This window comes from Kogia breviceps, chromosome 11, assembly GCF_026419965.1.
Source record: "Kogia breviceps isolate mKogBre1 chromosome 11, mKogBre1 haplotype 1, whole genome shotgun sequence".
In the NCBI taxonomy this organism is placed as follows: domain Eukaryota; kingdom Metazoa; phylum Chordata; class Mammalia; order Artiodactyla; family Physeteridae; genus Kogia; species Kogia breviceps.
In genome coordinates, this window is record NC_081320.1 from 18,295,840 (window position 1) to 18,321,022 (window position 25,183).

At 45.1% G+C, this 25,183-nt stretch overlaps 2 protein-coding genes across 4 annotated transcripts in view; one reads left to right on the forward strand and one right to left on the reverse strand.

The window, feature by feature from the left end:
* Positions 1-25,183, reverse strand: part of CTNNA2 (catenin alpha 2) — a 1,184,370-nt gene that overhangs the window by 343,376 nt on the left and 815,811 nt on the right. The window lies entirely within an intron of this gene.
* On the forward strand, positions 1,423-4,330 carry LRRTM1 (leucine rich repeat transmembrane neuronal 1). Of its 2 annotated transcripts, none has more exons than XM_059079036.2 (2): positions 1,423-2,058; positions 2,332-4,330. In XM_059079036.2, exon 2 carries the CDS (start codon positions 2,391-2,393, stop codon positions 3,957-3,959), a length of 1,569 nt encoding a protein of 522 aa, XP_058935019.1. In that variant the 5' UTR covers positions 1,423-2,058; positions 2,332-2,390; the 3' UTR covers positions 3,960-4,330. The 2 variants fall into 2 exon arrangements, with proteins under 2 accessions (XP_058935019.1, XP_066863413.1); XM_067007312.1 differs by having other exon boundaries at positions 1,445-2,062.

The following is a 25,183-nucleotide window of genomic DNA, read 5'->3' on the forward strand; positions in this document are numbered from 1 at the left end:
TTTGTTTTCCTTCCAATTAAAGGATGCATCTCAGAGATGAATGACCAGGCCAGAGCTCAGAGGAATACAAAATGGAATGATTCATGCCCCTGTTCATATAACTTTTCCTGAAAAGTACCACTAGTCTCTGGTGACTTTGATTCCACTGGTTACTAGTGTCTTTAGCTTGAATACAAGGAGCAACTTAGTTACTTGTCCAAAGCCAGTCCAACCCTGGAGTTTTGGTAATCCGCCTCATTATTATCAATGTGAGCACAACTGTAGATAATACCCACTTATTTTCAGTTCCTAAGAGTCAGACATGATGGGAATTAGAAGTGAGGAGCTGGAAATTCACATTTGATTCTCCCTATTACCTCCTTGGGCATATTTGTCAAGAAGGTAGGCTTATCCACTCACTTCCAGCAGGGTTTATCTTTTTTTTTTTTTTTTAAACAGATGACCAACAGGTCCCTGACAACAGCAATGCAGACCCTCTCCAGACCAGTTGGAACAAGACAGAGCTCAACATAAGAAGCTTAAGGAGCCCATCCATAAATGAGTGTTAATGGAAATAATCAGGCCAAGACCTCTTCATGCTCAGATGATACAATTTAGTAACAGTCTCAAAGCTTAAGTACGGGTGTATATATAGAAATGGGTAGGCTTCATGAGGGTTTAAACTACCCCTTCTCCTCTCATCCTCTCGCATATTCTCCTGGAGGGGAGTGTACTGCAGGGTTCTGTAATCACCATGAGCCGCACGTCAGGGTCAGCCCTCCTGGTGTCAGACGTTAGAATCTTTCTTTAATCCACCCGGGACCCCACAGACATCTATGGAGAATGGTGAAGCCCCGGCGGGATCTCGGGCAAGAAAAACTCCCTGTACACAGACATAGGTTTCTGCCACTCTAGGTCTCCTACCGCCGGGACCAGGATGGCTTTCCAAATCCGCTGAGTTTGGAAAGCATTCCCCCATCCACCACCTAAAAGGGCTGGCTGACTGCAGAACTCCAGTGCCCGCAAGGGAAAAAAGAAAAATCTCAGCCAAGTACCCACAATCATTGCTTTCCTCTAGCTTCTCTCAAGTTGCTTTTCTAAAGCAAAGGACCAAATGTTGATTTCTCTACAGATTCCTACGTATCTCTTACACGTAGACAGCTTTAAAGGGGGTGGGGGGAACGTTCCCCAAAGGGAAGGGGAGGGCGGAACAGAATATTTCAGTCTCCCACTTGGAAATATCTTGTCGTTGATGATGCTTTTCCAAACCTCCATCCCCCCACCTTTTTTTTTTTTTTTTCTTTTTGGAAATATGGACCAAAAAGCTGAAAGTTATTTCCATTTCATCAAAGAACATATATTACTTTAGTGGTTCGGGAGAACGTTGGTTTTCTGCCCACCCCTTTTCAATCTGCCCATGTCTGAGGTGCTCCGGGAAGACGCACAATCGTGAGCAGCTTACGACACTCAGTGAGCAGTAGGTGCCGGTGCAAGCTCGCGCCTCACACTGCCTGGCGGAGGGAAGGAGCCGGGGCGCCGGGCGCCGCTCCCCGCTCCCAGCGCCGCCGCCCGAGCCGCCCGCCTCCCGCACCTCCCCGCCGCCCGCAAAGCATGAGCGAGCCCGCTCTCCGCAGCCGCCTCGGGCGCGAATGGCAGGCGGTCTCCGCGGAGCAAAAGGTGGCGCCGGTCAGTGGTCCTTTCCAATGACGGACATTAACCAGACTGTCAAATCCTGGGGAGTCGCGAGCCCCGAGTTTGGAGTTTTTTTTTTTTTTTTTTTTTTCCCCACAACGTCACAGTCCGAACTGCAGAGGGAAAGGACAGCGGCAGGAAGGCGAAGCCCCGGCTCCCGCACGCAGTTGGGAAACTTGCGGGTCCTAGAAGTCGCCTCCCCGCCTCGCCGGCCGCCCTTGCAGCCCCGAGCGGAGCAGCAAAGTGAGACATTGTGCGCCTGCCAGATCCGCCGGCCGCGGACCGGGGCTGCCTCGGAAACACAGAGGGGTCTTCTCTCGCCCTGCATATAATTAGCCTGCACACAAAGGGAGCAGCTGAATGGAGGTTGTCACTCTCTGGAATAGGGTGGGTAAGACACTTTTTAATTAAATTCTTTCCCGAAGATTTTTTTTTTTCCTCCCTTTTCTTTGCTGCAGCATCTAACATGGACCAAATCACCATCTCTTTGATCTTTACGTGGCTGTGAACTTTCTATGCTGCTCAGCTTTCTGCATGCTTAGAGGTGAACGTGTGGCTTTGGGGAGGGGGGGTCCTGCTTTATTTCAATGTATTTATTTGATTTTTGCCCTTTTCTCCCCCTCCCCCGCTCCCCCTCCCTCGGAATAAAATATGATGTAGATTTCTGACCGAGCGCTTCCAATGGACATTCTCCAGCCTCTCTGGAAAGATTCTCGCTAATGGATTTCCTGCTGCTCGGTCTCTGTCTATACTGGCTGCTGAGGAGGCCCTCGGGGGTGGTCTTGTGTTTGCTGGGGGCCTGCTTTCAGATGCTGCCCGCCGCCCCCAGCGGGTGCCCGCAGCTGTGCCGGTGCGAGGGGCGGCTGCTGTACTGCGAGGCGCTCAACCTCACCGAGGCGCCCCACAACCTGTCCGGCCTGCTGGGCTTGTCCCTGCGCTACAACAGCCTCTCGGAGCTGCGCGCCGGCCAGTTCACGGGGTTAATGCAGCTCACGTGGCTCTATCTGGATCACAATCACATCTGCTCGGTGCAGGGGGACGCCTTTCAGAAACTGCGCCGAGTTAAGGAACTCACACTGAGTTCCAACCAGATCACCCAACTGGCCAACACCACCTTCCGGCCCATGCCTAACCTGCGCAGCGTGGACCTCTCGTACAACAAGCTGCAGGCGCTCGCGCCCGATCTCTTCCACGGGCTGCGGAAGCTCACCACGCTGCACATGCGGGCCAACGCCATCCAGTTCGTGCCCGTGCGCATCTTCCAGGACTGCCGCAGCCTCAAGTTTCTCGACATCGGATACAACCAGCTCAAGAGTCTGGCGCGCAACTCTTTCGCCGGCTTGTTCAAGCTCACCGAGCTGCACCTGGAGCACAACGACTTGGTCAAGGTGAACTTCGCCCACTTCCCCCGCCTCATCTCCCTGCACTCGCTCTGCCTGAGGAGGAACAAGGTGGCCGTTGTGGTCAGCTCGCTGGACTGGGTGTGGAACCTGGAGAAAATGGACCTGTCGGGCAACGAGATCGAGTACATGGAGCCCCATGTGTTCGAGACCGTGCCACACCTCCAGTCCCTGCAGCTGGACTCCAATCGTCTCACTTACATCGAGCCCCGTATCCTCAACTCCTGGAAGTCGCTGACGAGCGTCACCCTGGCCGGGAACCTCTGGGACTGTGGGCGCAACGTGTGCGCCCTGGCCTCGTGGCTCAGCAACTTCCAGGGGCGCTACGATGGCAACTTGCAGTGCGCCAGCCCCGAGTACGCACAGGGCGAGGACGTCCTGGACGCCGTGTACGCTTTCCACCTGTGCGAGGAGGGGGCCGAGCCCACCAGCGGCCACCTGCTCTCCGTCGTCACCAACCGCAGCGACCTGGGATCCCCCGCCGGCCCGGCCACCACTCCCGCTGACGGCAGGGAGGGGCAGCCCGACAGCACGCCTGAGCTGGCTACCGTGGCCCTCCCCGGCGGCGAACACGCCGAGAACGCTGTGCAGATTCACAAGGTGGTCACCGGCACCATGGCCCTCATTTTCTCCTTCCTCATCGTGGTCCTGGTGCTCTATGTCTCTTGGAAGTGCTTCCCAGCCAGTCTCAGGCAGCTCAGACAGTGCTTTGTGACGCAGCGCAGGAAGCAAAAGCAGAAACAGACCATGCATCAGATGGCTGCCATGTCTGCCCAGGAATACTACGTTGATTACAAACCGAACCACATTGAGGGAGCCCTGGTCATCATCAACGAGTATGGCTCGTGTACCTGCCACCAGCAGCCCGCGAGGGAATGCGAGGTGTGATTGTCTCAGTGGCTCCCAACCCGTGCGCTACCAAATATGCCTGGACAGCCGGGGCGGGCCGGCAAGCGCCAGGCTGGGGTCTCCTGTCTGTGCTCTGATATGCTCCTTGACTGAAACTGTAAGGGGATCTCTCCCAGAGACTTGACATTTTAGCTTTATTGTGTCTTAAATACAAAAACGAGATAAAACACAACAAAATCCCACCCCACAACCTTCAGGACAGTCTATCTTAAATTTCATATGAGAACTCCTTCCTCCCTTTGAAGATCTGTCCATATTCAGGAATCTGAGAGTGTAAAAAGGTACCAATCATTGATTTTTTTTTTGTAAACTTAAAATGTTTAAAATAAAATAGCATTTACAGTTTTTACAGACTGGTGTAACCTAAATGAATTGTTACCTGGTTAAGAGAGAAGCAACAGTTAGAATTTCCTCCCCCCGCCCCCCCCCCCGTCTGTGTGTGTGTCTGTGTGTGTGTGTATCTGTGTGTGTGTGTGTGTGTGTGTGTATGTGTGTGTAGGGGTGATCTAGTGGCCAGAGGGAAAATCCAGAAATTCAGGAGCAAAGTAGCCAGTCTCATTTTGAAACATTAAGAAGGACAAACAGAGCTTATCAGGTGGATGTACCCCCACATGATTAAGGACTGAAAAAAGCAAGACCCGTATATTATATTTGGGGGGGAGGGGGTGCAGTGCAATCTAGCCACTTTAAAGCAACTGAAAGGAGGACTGAGGACTGAGCATCCTTGCTCAGCCTTTAAGGCAGAGATCATTGCAAATGCTTTTTAAAAGGCAGTGCCAGTTTTTCTTATGAACAGGAAACATTTTTGCACTTAATACAAGCATCTTTCAAATCGATTCAAAATCTCACCCCCAAATGCCACTGGTTCACTATTCTCCTGCGCCTTTGATTCACCAGACTTAGTAGCATTTGTTCCCTTTTCCATACTCTTCTCAAGTGAAAGACCCTCAGCTCCTGCTCTCTGTGGTCTGACTCAGGGAAATAAGGCGAAATACAAATGTTCGGTGATGAAAGCTGTGCTTTCTGGAGCATATTGGTAAGACTGCAGCAAGCTGAGGCTCTCAGCAGTGACAGCACACTCCTAGTTGCTGTGGGGAACAGTGGGAAAATCCTACCCTGGGCTGAATGCCTACGTGGGTGCTGCTTGTAGCAGGAGACTTTAGGGGCAGACGGGATACAGAAGTGATGGGGGTGCAGTGCAATGGGGAAGATGAGCTTTTGATCCTATGCTCCAATGTTACTGAAATAGGAATAATTTGTTAACCCAGGACAGAAAAGCTGCCTCTCTTCAGATTGCCCTGTTGTGTGATGCCTGCTTTCCTGTGTTGTCTTAGTTCTCTTCTGTGTTGGGGTCAGTGATTTCCCCTTCCCAACCTTCATAGGTTTCCAGGTCCACAGAGATGTGGGTTGTTTATTGAACTAAATTCAAGAGTGGTAGCAGGTGGCGGTATGGGGAAGGGACAGGGGAGGAGTATGTGTGATGGATGGGAGGGGTCTTTCACTAGCTAGCAATTTAAGCAAATGTGTGATTGAAATCAACTGTCATGAGTGACAGCTGGTGAGCTAATGTTGTCCATGTCCAGAAGTTTTCCTCAAACTTAGGTGCTCACCCCTCTGAATGATCTTACAGACTGGCATCTTTCTTTTTTCCTTTTCTTTTGGGAGAGAGAGAGAGCCAAGTCTGAATAGCAGGGAGAGGGATGGAGGGAGAAAACATACACCACTCTCTCCCAAAATGCAAATGCCTCCGGCCACCTACCTAAAAAGGCACAATCAGCTGTTTGAAATGCAGAATGGCATCACCAGGAGATTTACTTAATCTGAGGGTTGGTAGTAGATTTCTCTTCTACCAATGGAGAATCCAATATGCCTAAAAATACTGCTTCTAAGAGGTTCTTTCAAGAGAAATATTTTGCAAATGTCTCTAAAATGTTAAGCCTTGGTAGAGAGCTTCTTACACACGCACACGCGTGGGAGCGTGCGCATCCCCCCCCCATAATCTCATTTTCTCTGACCAGGAAACTTCATCTTATTTTGTTTATAATTTAAACATGACTTTATGACACATACCATGCACGCAACACCCATTTAAACTAGTAATGTTCTAGAAGAGAGACGCTTTGATAACTTTGAGGAGGGGGTTTTGGATTTAGTCTAAGAATGATCATTTGGGAATGCCATTGTAAAGAGCATCTCACTTGGAGGGCAGGGGTTGCAGGAACACCTATAATTAAACCTCACTAAAGAGACCTCCTCTAGGAGACAACAGACCTTTTCTGGAAAAAAAAAAAAAATCCCCCAATTGTGCAACTGAAGGATTCAATTCAATCCTTGGATTCCATGGATTTGATGTGCTCCTAGGAAGGTTCCTGAAATCCAGTGCCAAAAGCTGCTCTGGTTTGGTGCATTAAGGGCAGTGTTGGTATGCTTATAAGGAAAGCTTCCAGAAGCAAAGCCTTATTGGCAAACATCAGATCCACCCCACCCCCTAGAAATATGGATATTGGAAACTGGAGAATTTCTCTCCTATCTCTACGACATTTTCCCTCTTCATTCTTCTTTTGTAAATGTGGCCATGTGAAAAAGCTAGAGAATAATCATGCTCTGTTATATGCTGCTGCCACCCCTACCCACCATATGACTAAACACCACATATGTAGAAGATCTGAAGACCATGTACATCTAATGAAATACTATTGTAAACAGGACTCTGTAACCTGAGACCAGGAGAACAAATGATGGTCATGAAAACTGTGTTCTTAATTAGTTTGTGTGTGTTTGTGTGTTTGTGTGTATGTGTGTGTGATTGTCTCGGTGTTGTTTGCCTTTATAGGCAAGGAAATATGTTTCCTACACAAACAGAAATTTAGCTCACATCATTTCATGCTCCTGTGCCTCTTGCTTTTGGAGAATAGCAGGGGGTGGGGGAAGGCAAGAATGAGGGAAATTGGTAGATTTAACTAAGGTTTTATGACACTTGAAATCTTTTCTTTCTTAAATTAATTGATCTTTAAGCTTCAAGAAACTTGCTCTGACCCCCTCTAAGGAAACTACTGAGCATTTAAAAGACAATCTGATTTTTAAATGTGTAGCACCTTTTTTGTTGTTGTTCTTCCCACAGAGGGTGCTGATCTCCTTGTCCTGTGCTATCTGGAAAGAATTTAAGACGTAGGCATTGTCTCTTCTTGGGCATTGTGATGGATTAACCCTCCATTTGCAGTACCTTCCCAGCTGATTAAAGTTCAGCCCTAGTATAGAGGTTTTTCAAATATTTATATAGAAAAAAAAAAGTCCTTTCAAATGACAAATGACACTCTCAGACCAGTCTTAGCCCCAATAGTTTTTTTTTTTTTTAGGTGGTACCAGAATGGGCAGGTTAAATGAAACCCATCCTTTGGCCTTCACTCTGAGGAAAAGTAGCCCCTAGAGCTCAGACTCCAGCCCTGATAGTTGAGACCACCACCCAGCCCAGGCTCTCAAGACTGCAAAGTTGCCATCATAAAGAAAAGGTTATACCAGTAAAAGGAAACTTTAAAAATTCATTTTTAATATTCTCTCAAGCTCTTCAAAGTCTAAGAGTGCCTTACCATTTTTCCCCCGGCCTTGAGGAAGGAGACATTCGGTATGACTTAGCATCAACAACACGTTTATGAGTATGTGTGAGTCATTAGAGGGGCAAACACTACCTGTTATTTCTCTCAAGTTTCCTGAGCAACTGCACACAGATCACTGGAGGGCTTAGGGGCCTCCTGTGTTGCTGGGTTATATTAATCGACTTATCAGCAAGTTCGGCACCTATTCTGTCTGGTGCAGCCATGTAGAAGGGAGCGCTGGTGGATCACACATCCTGGAATAATGGAAGGCATCAGATACCCTTCTCACAGAGAACATTATCAAGAGGCCAGAATTTATATGCTTTGGAGAATGGGTATTATAAAGTTTCAGGGTAGTCAAAATAAGCATCAATTATATCCTCTAGATAGGTGGTTATGTTGGTGGATTTGGGCTTGCCATGGATGGAATGTCAAATAGCAAGGAGTTAATTGGAATATGACTATTAGGCTCCTGAAATATAATTTGGGAGAAGTTTAGGGATATACACATACATACATATACGTCAATGACATAACATGACACAGTTACACACACATACTACATTGTCATGTATGTATGTATGTATATATATAACCGCATGTATAGCAACATACACATGATCATATTATATAACTAATCCCTTCAGCATTAATTATCCTCCTGCTTTCTTCTTCCATGATCAAACTTTTACTCACAAAAGGATCTGATAAAATCAATCACAAGGTATAAAGGACTGAGGTGGCTGATGGTATTTTCAGGCATTAGTTGATGAGTGGTAGAGGCTCTGCAGGCTGGGGATGGTCTGAGCTCCTCATTCCATAGAAGGGTGTATGCCTGCTACCTAGTGGTAAGAGCCAGCAAAGCATTCTTTAGAGAGCATGCACCTGACTAATGAGTTGCACCTCAGGGTTACAAAACATGTCTCCATTAAAAATTGCTCTACTCTAATTTTTTTTCCAGGGATCCTGCAGGCAAAATTCTTCCTCCTGTGACAGGGCCCCATCTCCTGGCCTTCTTCAGCTGGACACAGTTGACAGTTTTTTGCTCAAAGCAAAATCCTGGCTATTACGTCCTTAAGGCTTAGTCCGAGTTGTAAATGAGATGGACGAAATACATTTATTGAATGGTTACTTGGTATAAGAGCCTTTATCTAGACCTTATCTTTACATGAGGAACCTGAGGCTTAGACAGGTTGAGTGTTTTTGTACAGTTAGTAATTGGAAGCACGGGGCATTCAGTCTGGTGTCCTTTGAACTATACCCTGTTTCTAATTTCCTTGAATAGTTGCCTCCTGCACTCCTCTAACCAGCAAAGACCCTAGGACTAGCCTGGGCTAAGGGTACATGCTCACCATATTCTTGGTGGGTGACATGGGTGCAATGCTTGAATCCAGGAATTTTCATCATGACTTTGTTTGCTCTGGCCTCTGGTAATCGGGTCATGCAGGACTCTGCCAACAGAGGAGGCCTCTCACAGGCTTGCAGGAGCTCAAAGTTCAGTGAATCATCCAGTCCAACCACTAACCAGAGGATTTTGGACTCAGAGAGACTAAGGTCTTCCAGGTATTCATATATTACTGTTGAGGATTTATTTAATGACCCCTCTTGGTCATTAACAATGACCCAAATGAGCCCATTTAATAATGGGCTATGTCTCTATGGTGGTGGGTCTCAACCAAGGGCATATCTGCCATCCAGTCAATGTAATGTCCAGAAACATTTGTGATTTTCATGCTTGGGTGTGGGATGCTACCAATATCCAGTGAGTAGAGGTCATGGATCCTTTTGAACACCCTACAATGTACAGGAAGGCCCCCTCAACAAGGAATAATTTACCCTAAAATGTCAAGGGTGCCGAGTTTCAGAAACTCTGCTCCCTGGTATACAGTAATGAGGCCATTGACACCAACATGCTGCGGACCAGCTTTGCTTGGAGTCGTTCACCCAGCTCTGTTGCCTTCTAATCTTCCTCTCTTGCAAGAGAATTGGAAGTCTAAATGAAAACCCCTCCGGTTGGCTGCTAATCAGCACAAGGACCTGTAGCTAGCACATGCTTCTCAAAGAACATATGGCAAAACTTAAATTAACTGGGACAAAACCTGTCAGAGCCCTCTACTGACCCACTTTTTCTCTGGCAATACTTCATCTAGGAAACAGAAAAAAAAAAATTCGAGTTAACAGTGGCTATTTAATTAACAAGAAGGAAAATGAGAAACTTGATATTCCTTTCAGTAGGTGTTCTGATGTCTGGGCTTTTCCCCTTCTCCAACCAAGCCTGGAATGTCTCCAAGGTGGGAATGGGCTTTCATTTAAAAAATCAATGTGCTGGGACTTCCCTGGCGGTCCAGTGGTTAAGATTCCGCACTTCCAATGCAGGGGGCGCGGGTTCGATCCCTGGTTGGGGAACTAAGATCCCATATGGTGCGGCCAAACAATAAAAATCAAAATCAATCTGCTTAGTCTAGTGAGGGGTGGACATATTAATCAGGGCCATGATTTCAGACCTTAGAAGCAGGACGGTCTAGAGATGCAGGCATCGCAAACTGAAAGGCATTTGGGGCCAGGCAGACCACACTGATGAGTGAAGTTTATGGGCCTATGACATTAGGAGAGAACTAGAGAGTTCACTTCAAAACTGCAACTTACTTTTGATTGGTCCTGGTTAATCAACAATTCTGCAGGCTATGTCGAGAGAGTGCTCTGAAAGAACCCCGGTCTTGAAGTCAGGAGAGATGGTCTTTAGACCTGGTGCTGGCACTCATAGGCCTTGTGTCCAACTGGCCATCATCTTAACTGCAGACAGCCTCTCTCTCTTTGCCTTTGAGAGGGTTCATTCAGGTATTCCCTAAGGACCCTTTGGGTTCCGGGCTTCTATTTCATCATTTTCCCCGACAATAATGCAAAAGTGGTTTCAAGCTAGTGCCACTTAACCAGAAAATTAAAATTCCCCTGAATTCCCATTCCCCAAATATTCTGATTCATCAGGCTTGACTGCATGTGAACGTGTAAAGCTAGATAAAAAAATCACAAAGAGACCAGGGCTTCAGAGAGGGATGTGGGTTTGCAGGAAAACAGATGAGAAAGCACGGGCAAGTGTGGGTGGAAAACGGGGTTTTTAGAATGTGCAGGAAGATGAAAGGAAACCCTAGAGAGGACACACGCACACACACGTGAGATGGGGAGACACAGATATCTGTCATGAAGCAGCACCAGTAAAAAGGCTGAAGAAGCCACTGCGGTGGAGGGCGGGGGGCAGGGAAGAAGTACAGGCAAACATTTGCACAGGACCCCTGAAGTAACTTACTCCATCTGAGTAAGTGGCTACAATGAAAACTAGGGGTTCAGAGCCCTTTAGTAAAATGAGAGGAAGGGGGAGGGATAGAGAAAGGGAGAGATGGGAAAAGTAAAAGCCAAGGTTGGAAGGTGGGGGGAGAGGGGAAGAGAGGAAAAAAAAGACAGCGAGAGGGGAGAGACAGTTTCAAGATTTGTGCTTTATATTGATCGAATAATCATCGGAAGTCGCTGCGATACACCAACTCTATCCCACAACCCTTTTTAATCGTTTCTTTCCTGACTCTGATCTACCAGGTTGGCTATTGGCTTCTTATCAACGTCATATTGGGAAGCCATTTTTCTCCCTGCTTTATGAGAAAAAAAATAATTTTCTAGCTGCATCCTTCTTTCTTTTGCTCAGCTAGGAAGATGCTTCTCCACTCTGGCTGCACATTGAAAGCACTTGGGAGCTTTAACAAATATTGATGCCTGGGTCCCTTCCACAGAGATGTGGATTTAATTGATCTGGAGTGTGGCTTTGGTGAGGATATGTTTTAAAACTTCCCAGGTGATTGTAAAGTTCACTCAAAGTTGGGAAACACTGAGCTAGAGGGTCACAAGTATCGCCACATTTGTAGCTCAGCAATCTGTAAGATCCACAAGTCAGACTGCAGCTCTTTAAGAAAGCATGGTGGGCTGGTGGCTGGGGGTCAGCGTTAAGTGAGGAGGCCCCAGCCTCACTGAATCCTCCTGGTGGGGCTGACTTTGTGAGAAAGATGTACAAGCATACATGGGCTTGTCATTTGTTTCTGAGTGCTCTCTAGTTTACTAAGTATTCTTTACAATTATTTTACTTACTTTAATTCTCCCAACAATCACAAAAGGCAGACACAATCTTGTCCCATCTTTTAGACAAGAAGACTCAGATCAGATGAGGTTAAGTAGCTTGCCGGAGGTCAAGGCCTAGCACCTGGAACTGCGTCTTCTAAATTCTGTGTCCTCCTCCGTCATCTCCCTTTCCTTCTCTGACTGGTTGTGATGGGGCATGGCTGGCCTTGCTCAAAATACAAACCTCAGTAAGTCTTCCAGCAGGAGTCCTGGAGCACACATTGCACTCATGCTCCTATATCTTCTCCCTCACCAGCCAGAGTCTGGCAATGACAAAATTTGGCATAACAGTCTCACTACTGCCCCTTTGGTGCCCCCCTCAAGCCCCCTCCCGAGCCTGACACTCTTCTCATTTCCACAGGAGCCTCCATGATGCCTCAGAGACTTCCAAATAGATGCCAACGCTTTCCAAATAGCGAACATCAAAATGTTCCCTTTCTATTCAGCCTACTGCCATCAACTCCTTTACCAGCAACTCTTTAAAGGATGTGAAAACTAATGCTAGTAGAAAATGGATGGATGGATCTTGATACCTGTTTTGTCCAGAAATTCTTGCAGTTTAAAAAAGATCTTTTGGGGGAATAACCTAAGGAAACTGTTCTAATGCTAGAATTGCAGGTACTGAAACACCTGGGTGATGTATATTTGGACAGGAGATCCTTCCTTGTTCTTCTCAAATGAAACAACACAGGCAATTGCTCATATGTAAGCCCAGATCTACCAACAGTTTAAGGGACTCAAAATAAAGCCAGGATAAGACTGAATCTTCCAGTATATTTTATCTCCTTAAACCAATGTCCTCTTCAGAAATCACGTATTACTAGATGTTCACCATCATTGTGTTTATCTTCAAGTAAGAGTTCTCAATATTGCAAACTATGTGTGGCAGGGACCTCTATCTCAGAGATATTCTGGGCAGACTTGGATAAAAGTGAGATGGCTTAGTCAGTGGCAAGTGAGAGCTGGATTAATCTGCCATAGAAAGGTCTGGGAAAGCCAAGCTACACACAATTAATGGAATAATGCAACAATCTGTCTTTGGCTGGCCAAGGCAATCCTGTCATTTGTCTCTCAGCTGCAGGACAACCACACACTCTGTGATTTTTGTCTCACTGTCTGCTCCATAGTGATTGCATTTGCTGTGTAATCTATATTTCCCTGCAACTGTGTCTGTGTGTGCGTGCATGGGTTTTATTCCAAAAATAATGGTCCTTCTTGGAATTCAGCCTCACTCTTTTGCTTTCTTGTCCAGGTCATTTTTATCTCAGTTTCTCTTATTTATCCTTTTTTGCACAGTATTTCAAAAATCATAAAGGTGCAAAGAGAAAAGAACAAATATATTGTAAGGAAGAAGAGGAGGAATGGTGTTATCACTGAACTGCAACTAAAGGTAACACATCACTCAGGTTTTTTAGTTCTCGTTGAACTGGTCAACTCATTCAATCAAAGTGGCACAACATTTCTTGCTCAGGGATTAAGTAAATGTTTGTTGAGTGAACAATAGACCAATTTAACTTGATTGAAGGTGAGGCATTAGCAAGAAGACTGGTAAGAGTCTAGGTCCACCAGACTCATCATGGGTGTGTGGAGGAGAGGCCTCCACTTCAACCTGATCCATTTACGAAAGGCAAACACCACCACTCCCGCCCTGCAATGGGCATGTTTATTACACAGTGTATTTACAAGGTTCCTGGCAAGCTGCTAAATCCTTAACATTTTCTCATTTAAACCTTGCAACAAACCTTTATTCCTCCTTGTCCAGAGGAGTATTAATATTCTCATTTTACAGATAAGTAAACTAAGGTTTAGAGAGGTTCAATGACTTGCCCAAGGTCATTTACCTTAGTGGTGAGGGGCGGGTCAAACATTGATTCTGGAGACACAGTGCTTGGGTTCAGTTCTGGCTGAGTGACTTTGGCAAGTTACTTAACCTTTCTGATACTCAGATTCCTTCATCTATAAAATGGAGATAGGGTTATTAGGAGAATTAAATAAGTTATTATTGAGAATTAAATGAGATATTCTTTGTAAAGTGGGTGCCCGGTACATGGTAGGTGCTAGATAAGTGGGGTTTTGGTTTGCTTTAATAAAAGATAATGAAAGATAAATAAAACAAGGTCACACAGCCAGCAGGGCTGCTGAGTCCAACAGGGCTGCAAAGCCATGCTACCCCCATTTTCTTCTGTGATAGGGTACCATCCAAAAATCTGAGATCCTGAAAGCACTGGGTCTGGAAGCAGAAGTTAAGGAGGCAGAGTGTGAAGTCTGAGGGTAGAGAGACACGTTTCTTCCTTTATAGCTTTGCAAGTGGCTCAGGCCTTAGCCTTGATACCCATGTTTGATTTTTTTCTGGTTCTTAATTGGCTTGGCTTTGCCACTGAGATCAGACAGTCCTGGTGAATGTAGCCCATCACTGGAATATGCGTGTGTGTGTCTGACATCTATGTACCCATGCAGCTGTGGCCCCGCCTTCTACCTTCACACATACCAAAGCCTGGCGGCCAGCTCAAGGAAGCACTGTTTGTGTGGGTCTTTGGCAATACAGCAAAACTCACTTTCACATCGGAGCTGTTTGCTCTCTGTAGTCAATTCCTGAAGGTGGAAAGAGACTACACAGCTTGCGATTGTTAACCAGCTCCCAAACTTTTATTTAATATCGGCAATATTAAATCATACTGGCCCCCGAGACACTAAGTATACATCTTCAGCTGTAACAGACTTGCTGGTGTTTATTTAAAGATGTTTTTTTCTCTGTGTACTAACAGCCGCAGTTTGATGCTGCTTAAGCATAAGCATGTGTAACAAAAGGAGAACACGTCTGAGGTGGACGCTCTTCCCGGAGAGGAGCTCATGTGTTATGAGGCAGAGTCCAAGTTCCAGCTTTGTCACTTGGCTGCTGGCTTTTGGGCAAGTCAGTGCCACCTGCCTGGCTTTTTGTTTCTCATCTGTAGTAGTAATTTGGGGCAGTTTTTCTAGTTCTCTGATCTGGTAGGCAGGGTGTGGAGGAAAGCGGGGGTGATTTCCAATATATTCTCTACTGCTGTTGCTTATCAATAGGTAAAGTTATGAATTCATTAGACGTGCCCCCAAGGGAAGCTTCCAGCTTAGAGAAAGGAAGCTTCTCCTTAGAGACCTACCCAACACAACAAACAGAGATTATGTTTGGTCAGAGGAAATGCTCTATTTTGCTCCTGAGGGAATTAGTTCCTGAAAGGTAAGTCCGTTCTAAGCCACAGCCTGTTCCTTGTGATTTGCTCACAGAATGACTAAAGAATGCTCCGCACTGGCTTTGGACGGGCATATTAGAAAGGCTTTGGCCACAATGAAACCCCAACACATGCCTCTATACTACCAGGAAATGCTGTAACTATTGGGAAATTGAGGACCACTCTCAGTTTAGTGTTTTGTGTCTTTGCTAACTTGTTTTATTGTTTGTTGTTTATTTTCTCTCTTCCCTCCCTTCCTTTCTTCTTTCCTCCTCCTTCTTTTAAACAAATTTTTTAACCGAATTCATAGTTTTGAGCTACAGTATGCATTCTCAACAGGGGTAATACTGAACCCAAGGAGTAAAAATTGGCTCTTAAGGGGATGAAAAAAATCTTACTAGTTTTATGTATAAAGTACACATATACATATGGTAGACAGTACATAAACAGATACGCAATATATCTGTGGTTTTAAAATTTCAAAGTGAGGGGACAATTGGGGAAAAAAGGTCCAAAAAAAAAATCTCTTGGGGGAGATAATGAAAAAAGAAGTTTGAGAAATGCAGAGATAGATAGTGATTAACATGGAGAAGAGACAAAATCACAAAAAATTAAAGCATCACGGCAGGTCACCAATTGAGATTTTGAGAAGGTCAAAGGAGGTCTGGGTTCTTCAATATTGAAACCTGGAATTCAGAGGTTATTTGAACAGCCAGAGTTTCATCTGGGGAATTTGGTCTTATGAGTCTCTCCTATACTCAGCATCTCCCAGAGCTGTTTTTACTTGGAAGTTTCATGATGTGTTAGAAAAAAACTGTTGGGATGCAATTAATAGACTGAGCCCTGGTCCTGGCTCTGTCACTTACTGACTTAGATATATCACCTCCTCTGTGGACTTCAATTCATTTGGGTATGCAATTCAGAAACTAATCTCTGCTCAGCCTGTCTCACAAGGATCTGGTAAGGATCAAAGGAGAGAATGTAAGTGACAACTTGAGGAGTCACGTAGTATCATGAGAAGCCTGAAGGCAGTGGATGGAGGAGGGTGGTGACATATGGGTGGCCACCCACAGTGTGACTCTGGAGGGCCACATGCTTCAAACCCCCCTCCGCAGGGAGTAGAATTCCTGCTATTAGTCACTGCTCTGAATTAAGTCCCTCATGAATCTTCTCTCTCCAGAGCATATGTAGCAGGGAAGCAAAAACTAGACTGTTTGCTTCTTAAGGGAAGCACTCCTTTCACTTGACTTTGCCCCTCAACGTGGAGCAGAATCTGACCCACTTGAGTCTAATGGCCTTTGGGCAGCTCATCATTTGAGCTTTAAGAACTGTGGCCTTCGCATCTCTAAAATGGACACACCAATGGCTGCCTTGCAGGTTCTTGGGGAGATTATCAGGGATCACGTCTACTGAGTCAACCACAGGGCTAGCTGACAGTAAGTTCTCAAGTAATAGTAGTTCCCACCCCGTGTCACCAATGTATAGTTACACGTTTTATTTATACAAACAGACTAGAGGAGCATCAAAAGGCATTAGGAACAAGTGGTTTCTAGAAATGGATTCTAAGAAGTAGCTGTAAGAGGTTAATTTAAAGAGAACATTAAATATTAGTAATATAAAAAAAAAACTATCTCCATGGAGGGAAAAGTTGGGGTTTAGCAACTACAATAAGTGGGAAGAAAGAGAGCTCCATCTCTATTAGGCAAAGTCAGCTGGACTACTTAGTTAAGGAGGTTACCAAGCTCCCTTCACACAGGGGCTTCAAGACTTGCCACAGGTGGTTGCCTTTATTTTTCTCCCAATATAATGATTCTTTCCAGTTCTGTTAACAGATCCAGTCCCCAGTCCTCCTTCTCTGTGCACACCTCTCCTCAGACCTGCTAGATCTCCTAAGAATTTAAATTGAGATTTCAAGAAGAAAGGGGGACAGAAGTCCACCCTGGTTCAATTATAATCACTTTATGGCATCACATCACCGCCATCAAACTCCAAAGTGCATGTGCTGCTGTTCTGAGTGTTCAGGCACGGGTCCTGGCTGTGGTCCTGTATCTGTCAGCCGGTAGCACTCAGCATCCCTGGGTACCACAGCCAAGCAGCCTTGAACTGCAGCAAAATCCAGCAACAGATTCAGCAGCCTGCAGCCTGCTGGGTTCCACTGGTTTACCCGGGGCTACCAACCCCAGAGAACTGGGATGAAAGCAGATGGGGCAGAGGGAAAGGGTCTGTTTGTGTTTTGATTTTTTACCAGGCTCAGCTCTTCGGGAAAAAGAAAAGAAGAATCGTGCTCTGAGCTGGTGTCCTGCCAAGCTTCCTACCCTCCCTTGCTAGTCCAAGCACTCCACCGTCTGTGCAGACTGCAAAACAGCAGTTTCTGGAAACACACTGTAAAGTCTGGGCCGGTCCAGAAGCAGTATATTCTTGGTATCTGTGTGGTGGGGTTTTAGGGATTATATTTTTCACCTTAAGTCTTTTAAAAACCACGAGCTCTTTGAAGCACATCCGTTATCCACACCTTCTGTTTGTAAAATGAGACTGAAGGTATCCTCTCTAGGGAAATTCCTGAATCTTCTCTGTAGTTCAATGCTTCCACTGACAGTTTGGCTCACAGAGTATGACTGCGGTAAATAAGAACGTTAATAAGAATGAGATAGAACACCTAGGGATCTTTAGAACACCTAGGGATCTTTTCTCTTTTCCGGGTTTTGCTTTGCTCACTACTAAAGTTTATCTTGACAGAAAATGTACTTTTCTGATCCACATCATTTCCCAAAGCAACTTTCCAACAGCAAATATAAATCTGTGGTGATTGTGAAGAGGTTTTCAATCCCTGTGTTAAGGAGGCCACGGGGTTTCAACAGTTTGTCTCACCTTGAGGTAAATACCCCTCACTCAGGAAACTATGACTTAGGACCCTGGGCAGCAGCTGGGGGGTGAAAGCCTGAAAATGAACTCTTCGGTTTCCAAAATAAACAGGTTTGGTAGGGCTTCCCTAGTGGCGCAGTGGTTGAAAGTCTGCCTGCCGATGCAGGGGACACGGGTTCGTGCCCCGGTCCGGGAAGGTCCCACATGCCGCGGAGCGGCTGGGCCCGTGAGCCATGGCCGCTGAGCCTGCGCGTCCGGAGCCTGTGCTCCGCAACGGGAGAGGCCACAGCAGTGGGAGGCCCCGCGTACCCAAAAAAAACAGGCTTGGTGAGGGAGACGGTTTGAGTTTTAAGATCAAATCGTGAGAAAGTAACTTAGTCATTAAGTAAGACAGTAATTGCATAAGCTGACATAGCTGTATTCTCAAACGGGATGAAGCACTAAGCAAACGAGATGCCTTTACATTGCACTGACCTTTGACCTGGTTAATACAGATTACATTTGTACCCTATCAGAGTTGTGAGTTTAAGCACATATCATGAGATAAAATTTGTGTTCTTCTCGTTGTTGTGTTTGCTCTGTGTCCTCAGCCTTTCGGGCTCTAGGGGATGAAAAACGATTGGGCTTTGGAATAAAATACACCTAGATTTGAGTCCCAGCTCCACCATACACCCATTGAGTGATAAGGGGCAAGCAACTCAGCCCCTATTAGTATAGGGATGGTTTAAAATTTCTGCCTTGATTGTTTGGGGAGGAGTAGTGTTAATGTACGTAAAACATTTTGCACCTGCTGGGCACATAGAGAGTGCTTAATAAGTATGATTAGTATCACCAGTATCTTCTTCATCGTTATTTTCATTACTTTTGGTACCAGATGTATCTATTATCACTGAAGCAGTTTTGACTTTGTACACAGTGAATCTTCTTTCCAATGCTATTGGCAACAGCGTGGAATTCAGTCTATGACTATCACTAGACAGAATCACAGAAAATAATAAGCTGTGAGGTTTGATGAAAACATAAGCCACCAATAGGGGTTATTCCTGATGTGTCCAAAACCAACCCACAGATGCTGAAGTCATTTCTCTCTCCCTCCCCATGCCCGTGACTTCTCTATGTTCTCCTTTTCTTTCTAGTCATGCAAATTTTCATGATGATGCAACATCCAATTTGGGTTCTACAGATATCTAAGAAACCTTTCCTGATGCCTTCAGCTCACTATGGTTTTCCTCGCCACCAGAAGGTGTTAGAACATTCACTGACCTTAGCAGCCATGTTGCCCAGTCTGGACTGCTCCAGGATATCTCCTTTTCATTGTCTCTATTATTAATTTACTTACTACCATGTACCATGCATATATGTTTTGTGACCCATTATACATTATTCATGGTCAGGAGACAACTCATTTGCATTTAATTCCATTTAGTTTCTTTCCAGGCACCATGGAAGCAAAGAGAATAAGACATGGCTCTGCTCTCAAATGGTTTACAGTCCAACAGGACAGGTACAATGCCCACACATATGAGGACAACCAAAGGTGGAAAAGGATATATACTACAACACAGGTGTATCAAAGTGTTCTGAGGACACAGCAAAAAGAGAGGATTGTCCCAATTCAGGAAATGGGTCGGAGGTAGAAGAGTTCTTGATAAAGAAGGCAGACTGTGCACTGGGTCTAGGTAGGTGGGTGGGGATTTGACAGGCAAAATGGAAGGAAAGGGTCTCGCGAGAGAACCATCCGCTATGTGCAATAGCATGGAGGCAGGCAATGAAAGGGAGGTATGGGCCAAATGCACTGGCAAGATGCCTACCCGCAAGTCATGACTGGGTTTGTTATAAGCAGATACTTAATCAGCAGGACAATCTAGAATCTAATTTTGTTCCATTTCAATAAGGAAATGCATCCTCTTTCTAACAGGATGAGTTAGGGAGAAAAGAACTAACCATTCTGCTCTCCTTCCCCTGTGCTCACTGTTAGAAGTAGAATAGAGTCCAGAGGAGTGTTTCCTAAGGTTTCCTGAAGGGAGGCTCTGCAGAAGCGTCTCAGAGATTATTAATCAAAAGGAAGTATTTGAAAAGGTCACTGGAACATCCAGGGCAGAGAGAGGTTTTAGAGAATGTCTTCTGAGATTGGAAGGATGACATGGTCGCAACCAGCAGGGATCTGAGGAGATGGCAGGATCCTACAGGGGAGTGGCTATGAGGGGGCTCCTAAGGAGACTGAGTCACGAGCACCATCCTCAGAAAAGACTCCAGTGACCAAGCATGGCATGAAACAGCAGATCTGACTGCCTTTGAGGAACCATGTGGACATGGACAATGATCAGGGAAGTGGGGATCATGTGACCTGAAGATCAGAGCACCATTCCTGAGAGTCCAGACCAATATAAGGCCTCCAGTGCCATCACATAATCAAGAGAGGTTGGTATGGTACAAGAATCCTTATAGTAATTGACAGATAACTTCCCTGGTAGGAGAGAAAGCTTCAAGTAGATGAGATGCAATTTTACAAGAAAACAAAAAGCCAAGTGAAATATTTTCACTCTTGTTGTGAAGTAAATTTTACATCCATTACACTGACTTTTTATCACACAAGACATGCCTGCATAACACCATGCAAACAGAGTGGCTGAAATGTTGCTGGTATTCTTGATAGTCATGGTATTCATCAAAGTCATGTTTGGAGTCTCACCAGTCAGAAGACCATTTAATTCCACATCAGACTTTGAGTGTCTCATAAACTTCCCTGAGAAGACCCTAATTTGCATTCCCATTGGGAATCCTGCCTGGGTTGCCTGAGTTTTATCTATTTGTATGAGTACTCAGTGGGCCTACTGGGGCAAAATAAAGGAACATATCAGAACTGATGACTGGGTCCCTGGACTATGACTCTTGTACAAAGACCAAAAACAAAAGTGACCATCAGTCTCTCCATGAATTCCCTGGAGGAAACTAAAAATCACTGCGAGGTAAGAGAGTTGAGACACCTGGGCTTGATCTTGAGGCACTGGTTGATGGTCATCAGGAATGGACACTTTTGAGTATGACACTGGATGCCCTCCTCGGTGTCCCTAGACCCAGTCTGAGAATGAAAATTGTAATAAGAGAGATCCCAGCGTGGTAGATGCTGTTGGCAATCTATTCAACAGCCATTCCCCATCTTCTTTGTCCATGATGGCAGAGTCTGTCACCATGATAAAGGCCAAAAAAGTCATAGGCTGTTTTGGCCAGCTTCCTTGAAGCCAGGTTGCGGTTGACCAGCAGGACAGATGTCTGCTGGGGAACTTAGTAATATTTTATTCCTAGAAAAAAGTGATATGTAGAAGAAAACGTCCTTTTTTGGCTCATGGAAAGCCATTCGGAATCCTGCAATGAGCAAGCACAAGGACTAGGTGAGGTAAGAGGGCTGAGGAATGGACGGAGACTGGGTCTCTGATGACACTACTGTGCTCCAGAGCCTAGCCTGGGGAATATACCTCTAGACCTATTGCTGTGTGAGATAATAAACAACCATTTTTCAAGTCATTGGAAAGTGAGTGCTTCTATGACTTGCAGCCATAAGCATCTTAATTGGTACAACAAAATTCTAGATGGAATGGGGTATAAACCAGGAAGTTTGAAAAGCTAAAACCAAAAGGCTAATCTCTTAAGGAGCCAGAGAAAACAATATCTTTAAGGGAGGGCAAGGCTAAATCCTCCTTTGCCTCTGTGAGTATTTTGAGGGATTCTCAGAGATGATGAGAAGAACGTGATTGAAGATCAGAGATGATGGAACAGATGGTTTCACAACAGTGGAAAGAGAAACAGCCACCACTTCTGCGCTGCTCAGGCTCGATCGTGGGAGAGGAGAAGCTGGAGAAACTACTCTGGATAGGGCTTGGAGCTGAAAACTATTGCTAACACCCTTGCAATTATTAACCTCATTACTTGACCGCCCACCTTAGGATTGAATGAACTGTTGAAGTTGGGACCACTTTTACCTTAGGAGTAGAGGAGACCTGGCAGTATTGTACCATCTAGAATTAGGCCTCCTTAACTCCCCAAGAAGATACCTTGCTATTTTCATTCAGTTGTTAACTCTCCATGCTCACCTTCTAACAAGTAGAACTCTTTATTAAGATATTCAACTCATCCAATAAGAACTTGGGTAGTGAATTTGCAATGCCCCTTGCTGTAACTGCTGTTGAAGCAGAAAGGCAGAATCCCTTCCACTTGTGTGGCCATGAATAAGATTATTCCACTCACACTAATTGTGCCATGGTCAGGGAAATTGAGATAATGCAAGTGCAAATACCTGGCATGTAGCCTAGAATTCATCACTTAATGATTACTAATGGCCAGCCCTGTTTGCTTTCCCTCCTCCTCTGCCTCTCCTCCCTTTCTCTTTCTTTCTTACTCCTTCCTTTCCTTTTCTTCCCCTTACCCTCCTCTCCCCTCCCCTCTTCTTTCCTTTCTTCTCATTGAATGCTCAGCATATGCAGTGGCTGGAGAAATATCCTCCTTGCTGCATGACCTAGCTGTCCCTCTGCTCTAGGAGGGCACAAGGACACACTTCCCCACTGCCCCAGATGCAGTGGGGCTAAAGGGAAGGCTTATACAATCTGTCATCATCTGTGGTAACTCATTAGACATCTTCCCATTGAAATAATGCCATAAAGAGGGTACATCCCTAGCCTATCAAACTATACTGATTGAAAACAACTCAAACACTTGCAAGTTCCATCTCTGGGGTTGCATTTGTGAGGTTACTCCTTTTGGGCGTAGGTCTCACGTGACAAGTCTATCTCATTACTTGCCCTTTGATTCTTTGTGCCTATGGACGCCAGTGTACACTTTTTAGAAAAGAACTTCTTAAAACAACTTCATGATATACACTTGTGATTAGATTCCCTTACTCTCAAGTCCTCCTGCTTAAAGTTAACTTGTATATTTCAGATTAAAACCACTTATAAGATTCTCATTCCCATCTCTCATCCTTCATATCCCCAAAGCCTGATTTGGAAGACCACATAGGCTTGATTTCCACAGATTCATAAGCTGCCCTTTTTATGAGCTCCAATGACTTCACCTCCAGAAGTGAATCACTTAACAGTCTTGCATGTAACATGCTGGATGGACTTAGTCTTTGAATTTCTGATGAGCTCCTTACTATGGCCTGGGTCTTGACAATGCACTGTCTTGATAATGCACTCTCTTAACAATGCAGATCCTGAGTGAGCACTCAGAGACATTTCTGAATATATCTTGTGTATAATTATCTCTGGTCACCCTGGGGATCCCAAATCCCCTTGGATCAGTGGAGCCAAGAGGCTGCATTTCAGCTAATAGCCAATTGTATTTTATGGCTCTCTTGAGAAGGCAAAGAGTAACAATGGTGTTTCTGTGCAGCATTTCAAAAAGAAACCTTTCAAGGGAGGGAAATCAACTCAGCAAAGGAAATAAACAACACTGTGTGTTCACCAAATGCCTTTCAGAAATACCTGAGAGTCCTTTGCCAATGGAACTTTGTTCTCTGTTTCAAGAGGTGAAAAATAAGAGAGGGGGAAGGTCAGCACAAGATTATAGAAGGGCCAAGGCTACTACTCCACTGGTATGTTAAATGGATTGCACTGCAATATTTTATCTAAATGTATGCATTCCTATAGGGCTCAAATCGAGGGTATATGCCCTATTGTATTACTTAACGCTCCAGAACTTAAGGTGACATGTATGACCCCACTTATATGTTGACCTCCTCAGGGCAGTGAGTGGACAAATGAGCAGAAAGTAGCAGTGGACAAAGCTCTAGACTGGAGGCAAAGACCTGGGTCCATCCCCAGAGCTGCCTCTAACACAGCTGGGTACCTCTGTGCACTGAAAACCTTCTGGTACTTCTCAGCTCCTGGAGGATGGACTGGTGCCAGTAATCATAATCCATTATCTGTGTTGTACTATAGAGTTACAAGCACTGCAGCCAGCAAACCTGATCCCGTTTGATCAGCTCTGCAAAGAGGTGAAGGGAGGAGAGGAAAACAAATATTGTTTGAAGTCATACGAAGAGATAGGTCCTGACCTTGGCATTTATAGAATCTTATGTCATTTACTCCTTATAACATCAATACTTAGGTAGGTACTGTTCAACTGATGAGAAAACTGCGATTCAGAGAGGGTAAGTAAATGCCCAGTATCCCATAGCTAATGTCATTCTTCCTATCCCAAATCTAACAAATGTCTCCATTATAAAACAGGTATAAGTAGAAAGGGGAGCCTATCCCTACCTTAAGGTGGGACAACTTCCTATTTTATCAAGCAAATCTCCCAGGAGACCAGGTCATGACACAGAAATCTCAGTGCATAGAACACTGTATCTTGCTTGGGCAAGGATAAGTACAAGGCTCTTATGTGACAGGATGTAAGGGACCATGAAAAGCCTCCTTCCACAGAAATTGACTCTATTGATCCAATTTTCGGGGGTCAGTATTCCATTCCACCCAACGGTGGATGTTATCAAAGCAACAAGCTGGGAGCTAAAGAGTCAGGACAAAAGATATGTAAATATTAAAAGGGAAAAAAAATAGTATAGCATTGTAAAACTATATAGTATTACAGCTGGAAGATATCTTTAAAATCACTAAATCTAGTGCCTTCCTTAAATTGATAAGAAAGCTGAAGCTCATATAAGCTATGAACTTCTGGGAGTGTCTATGATCACAGGGAGAAAAGTAGCAGTGCCAGCATTCAATGTCAGCTGCCTTCAAGCCAGTACTTATCCTGGAGATAGTATTCAACATATATTTACAGCATGAAGAGACAAGTGAAAGAAATCTAACTCTCTGGGATAAGTCTGGTACCCTTGATCTGCATTACGTCACCAGCACATAGAGGGTAGTGGAGGTGGGCAGGCCCGAGCTGGAAGGCCTTCTTCTGTTCCTCTTGCCCAGGTGGGGCATGAGGCCACCAAGGCTGCTTGATTCAGTGATCTTTTTTCCAAGTTGGACATCTCAGTTGCCTGTAAGTTTTCCATCTCTTTCTTCTCTTCATCTTTGTCTCTCTCTCTCTTATGCACACAAACCTCCACCCACCCACAGCCATCCACACACACATATACACACAGTAAAGTACAAAGTCACTAATGTGCCAAGAGATAACACAAATTTAGTCTCTGACAGAGTCATCTATCCTTCACTACTGCCTTTAAAATGCTTTTAAATTTTATTTTATTTATTTATTTATTTATTTATTTATTTATTTTTGCAGTACGTGGGCCTCTCACTGTTGTGGCCTCTCCCATTGCGGAGCACAGGCTCCGGATGCGCAGGCTCAGTGGCCATGGCTCACGGGCCCAGCCTCTCCGCGGCATGTGGGATCTTCCCATACCGGGGCACGAACCCGTGTCCCCTGC